The sequence below is a fragment of the Rhizopus delemar genome, genomic scaffold, assembly GCF_000149305.1.
Source record: "Rhizopus delemar RA 99-880 supercont3.3 genomic scaffold, whole genome shotgun sequence".
Lineage (NCBI taxonomy): Eukaryota > Fungi > Mucoromycota > Mucoromycetes > Mucorales > Rhizopodaceae > Rhizopus > Rhizopus delemar.
In genome coordinates this window covers 3,174,054-3,178,425 of record NW_027137829.1, presented here as the reverse complement: position 1 = coordinate 3,178,425, position 4,372 = coordinate 3,174,054, and the positions used below count along the sequence as shown (strand labels likewise).

General features: G+C 37.9%; 3 protein-coding genes across 3 annotated transcripts; 2 read left to right on the top strand and 1 right to left on the bottom strand.

Moving 5' to 3' along the window:
* Window positions 1–83: 83 nt before the first annotated feature.
* RO3G_05420 (uncharacterized protein) lies at window positions 84–655 on the top strand (the record flags this gene model as incomplete). The annotated part of the gene is made up of 2 exons (XM_067660010.1): window positions 84–405; window positions 543–655. The coding sequence occupies 2 exons, from the start codon at window positions 84–86 to the stop codon at window positions 653–655; spliced, it is 435 nt and encodes a 144-aa protein (XP_067516111.1).
* Window positions 656–2,012: 1,357 nt separating this feature from the next.
* On the top strand, window positions 2,013–2,371 carry RO3G_05419 (uncharacterized protein; the record flags this gene model as incomplete). Its single annotated transcript, XM_067660009.1, has 2 exons — window positions 2,013–2,041; window positions 2,182–2,371. 2 exons carry the CDS (start codon window positions 2,013–2,015, stop codon window positions 2,369–2,371), a joined length of 219 nt encoding a protein of 72 aa, XP_067516110.1.
* Window positions 2,372–3,393: 1,022 nt separating this feature from the next.
* Window positions 3,394–3,901, bottom strand: RO3G_05418 (uncharacterized protein; the record flags this gene model as incomplete). Its single annotated transcript, XM_067660008.1, has 2 exons — window positions 3,394–3,642; window positions 3,728–3,901. 2 exons carry the CDS (start codon window positions 3,899–3,901, stop codon window positions 3,394–3,396), a joined length of 423 nt encoding a protein of 140 aa, XP_067516109.1.
* Window positions 3,902–4,372: the final 471 nt, after the last annotated feature.

The window sequence follows — 4,372 nt, the reverse complement described above, 5'->3', positions numbered from 1 at the left end:
GCATTCTCATATTTTAGCGCATTTTATTTTTTACATTTTTTCTTTTTCCCCATTTACCTCATCTCAGATTAGCTAAACACGCCATGATAGCAAAGTATGCCGATAAACATGCCCAAATTGAGAACATGCTGAACCACTCCGTTCCATGGGATGTAATTCAGAGTAAAGTAGGCTGTGGAAAGTCCATGATTCGAAGAATTTCAAGGAAAACCAAGATGCAGTCAAAAAATAGCACAGGTAGACATCGTTTACTCACACCTAGGGAAGAAACCAATGCAGCTGGAGATATAAGACTAAGCTTATCTAAAAGCGCAGCTGATGCCTCCTTTGGCGTTAAAAAACCAGATCGATCAGTCAATCCAAAAACAATTACTCGTACTTTCAAGCGCAAAGGTCTAAAATCTGGTAAAAAAAGACAGCACTTCCACTTAATAATGACAGGCAAAAGGCACGATATGATTGGGCAAAGGCTCATAAAGACTGGTCCGAGACTGATTGGGAACGCGTTGTCTTTTCTGATGAGACAAAAATCGAAAAAAGAGGGTCTAATGGTGCAGAATACGCTTGGAAAGAGGAAATGCACCTTATCGAGACCATCACTACAAGAAGAAACATGCTTATGGAGCAGGCAGGATTATGCTTTGGAGTTGCATAACTATACATGGAGGGGGCTACATGTCCTGGCTACAAAGTAATGTAAATGGTGAGCTATACACATCAGTACTTGAGGAGGAATACAAGGAAACATTGAAGTACTATGGACTGCAAAGTAGTGACATGATCTTTCAACAAGATAGTGCAGGCATCCATTATGCTTCGGCTCCTTCAAAATGGTTCCAAAAGAACAAGGTTAATCTCCTGAGTTGGCCAGCATACTCTCCTGACCTTAACTCAATTGAAAATGCATGGGCCATGCTTAAAAAGAGGGAACAGATGACAAGACCACCCCCTTCCGAGGTTGAGGTTGATCAAGCATTTGTTGACCGGGTTTCGAAGCTTTGGTATGACCTAGCAACTCCAGAGTACTGTAGAAGCCTTATTCACTCTATGCCCCGTCGAGTTCGGGACGTAATCCAGCGTAAGGGCTGCGATACCAAGTACTAATCGAAATTCAAAAAAATAAAAATTCATTATTTTCAATATATCTTCTTATAACATGTCGGAAAATAAAAATACCATTTCCGACAAATATTGTCAAATTTGTTGAAGGAAGAGGCAAATTTTTTGTCAACAAAGCGGAGCTTTAATTTAAATTCCCGGCGAGGCATTGCGAAAAAACCAAAAAACGGACTGATTTTGTCCCTTACTGTAAGATGATATCAAGTCTGCGTTGCATAGTAGTAGGACAGTTGCTGATATTTTCTCCGAGCTCCATATTCACCCATCGCCTGTTTATCAATATGCAAAGAAGCTAAAGGTCAACATTTGAAGTAGTCAGCTGGGTAGACCAACAATTGTGGCTGATGTTACCAAGAATTATATCAAAACCCAAGTCATTAGGGGACAGCTACAGACAGCCAAGTATGTATATCGACTGCTATTGGAACCTGGGCTCTCTATACTGCATAGTTCTACAGTTAACGAGTTAAAATCAATGAACTTCCATGCGAAGCTGAAAAAAAAGAAGCCATTTTTGACAAAAGAGCATACGAAGAGAAAGTTGTCTTAGGCCAGAAAGTACCGCAGCTAGTATATTGATTCATGGCGACAAGTAGTCTTTTCAGATGAAGTGAAAATTAGTATATAGACATCTGATAGTGTCAAGTACTACAGGGTAAGACGAGGCGATGCTTTACGCCCACACCACCTGGACGTTGCAGATAAGCATCTGCGTGCGCAATTATTTATGTAGAGACATATAACTAAAACCGTGGTGGATATGGGTGTCAAGCTTACGATGGATTGTAAACTCAGAGACATACCAGCAAATGGTTGGTATCACATACAGTAGGTCACAAAACTGCTGCAAGGAATCCATTTTTCTTGGTTTTTGTAGCGCACATCCTGTTACAATGGCACAAACTGCCTCTGTTCCCACATAGTAAATCTTCTACATGTCCTGAAAAATCAGAAAGAGTTTATGCCCTATTGGATAAGTATTGAAGGAAGTATGAGGCGCGCAATTTGAAAATTTGAAAAAATGAAAATTTGAACGGAATGAACTTATTTATTAATATTTAGTTGGTCCTACTTTTCTATTAATAATCTCTTGAGTTCTTTCCGGAATGTTATCTACATGTCCTTGGCAAAGATCTTTATGGAAGTCATTTCATATTTCATCAACTCGTTCCCAAAACACATCCATGTTCTTTGCTCTATATTCGTAATAGTTGAATTTCAACTTCAATTGATGTCCTACGTGCTCGATTGAATTTAAGTCGGGGATCTAAGCTGGCCAATAGTTAACATAGCTCTCTTGGTGACTACATAACTAGGCTATTGTAGATTATGCCTTGTGCTTTGTGTTATTATCATGCTAAAACTAAATGTTGGACCAGTCGAAATTGTAGTACTTCGTAGTATCACGAAGCGTAGTGTTCAAAATATGCTGGTAAACACCCGAGTTCAAGTTTCCATCGTAAATTTAGCAAGCATATCCTGGTCCTTCAGAGATTATACAACCCCAGGGCATCATTTTGCTAGCTCCGTGATTGATTGCAAAATCCAGGTCATGATGTTGAAGAAGGTCACTTGGCTGTTTCCAATAGTGATCAGCATCATCAAAGCCCTATAAGCTGAGCTTGGTCTCATTAAAGTACACTGTTTGCTGTCAGTCACTCATTGCCTAATCCTGATGCTCCTTGACCCGTTCTAACTGATGCTACGTATGCGTTTTTGTCTGAAGTGACTTCTTTTTTTCTATCAGAAAATGGAACTCCATTGATTTCAGTACGTTAATTTCTGACTGGTATGAGATATCATAGCCAAATCCAACCAGCTCCCGGTACACCTCTTTAGAAGCCTTTAGAACCCATTCCATGACTTTTCTTTTGATTAACCGCTTCGTCACTTTGGAGACTACTGTAGGTCTACCACCTGTGTTTACTGTCCTACTTGAAAACAGCCGTCTAGAGTATCTACTAACAGTTGATTAATGTAATCCAGGCTCCTTGGAAATATCATACATTGATGTGGATGCGGTTAATGCCTGTTTGTGATCGTTTATTTTCTCCTCTGACAGCCGTTTAGGCATGCGATTGACGATAGGGTAAAAAAGAGAAATAATTTAAATAAGGGAATATAAAATTTAAAATAAAGGAATTGTAAGCGCTTTTATATACTGGCATCATTCTAATCATGTCAAGAATGTGAAAAATTATGATAGCAACCGGTTGGGTCGTATTAAAATTCGTCATTTAAAACATATGTGAACAAGTAAAAAATGTCGGATGTTCATAATACTACCTTTAGCGATCTCAAATTCCACCAATAACCATTGCCCATATCCGATAATCGACGAATAAATGCACTTTCTATTGAGGTACAAACAGTCAAGGTTTGAGATAGTTTGGTGCAGTACCCATGGACAACCAGCTGTAAAACCTGAATTTTGCAATTCCTTGCAGCAGTTTTGTGACCTACTGTAAGTTTTTTATCGGATACAGTGTATCCATCCTCAAAGCCTTGTTCTCTGCACCAAACCTACATTTAAAACAGATTAGCCTTTATAGTACTTAAAGCACTAGCTTTTAGCTTATCTTTTGCATAAGCAATGATTGATACTTACTTTCCATTCTTCTTGTTTGGCAGAATAAGCCTTGATTGTGTTCACAGGGCGATGAATCATGCTTTGGGCTATGACCATTTGGTTGCTATGATGCATAGCAGTACTTGTTTCTACCATTCTCTGAACACTTTCATTGTCTGTAGAAGAGGAACCGTTGTTAATTTGATTGTTCATGTTATGTTCTAGTAGAGTGATTTAAAGGTAGCAATAAAACCAAAAGAATACTTTTTGAGACTGAACTTTATTTAAGACAATCTTGATTGTTAAAAAGAAACCATTACAAAGTCTGCTATTTATATTCTTCTATCAGTTGGCGGGTAAATGAGTAGTTATGAGCGTAGATCTAATAATTGACATGTTTGATTGAAGGATGATTACTGAATCGATTATGAAAAGTTTTAATTCATTATTTTTATAGATCTTATTGTTCTTTAACTGATCTGGGAGAATTGTCACGTCTTCATTGAGAGGAGATATCTTTATATGGAATGCCTCCAGTCAGATCAAAGTTGACTAGGTACCTGATCCATTATTATTCATTTACAGAAATGATGAATAGTAAAGATCATGACTTATTTATTATTCATACTTACTTTATAGAATGAATCTAATAGTGATATCTTTATATAAAAAGAGGAAGAGTAC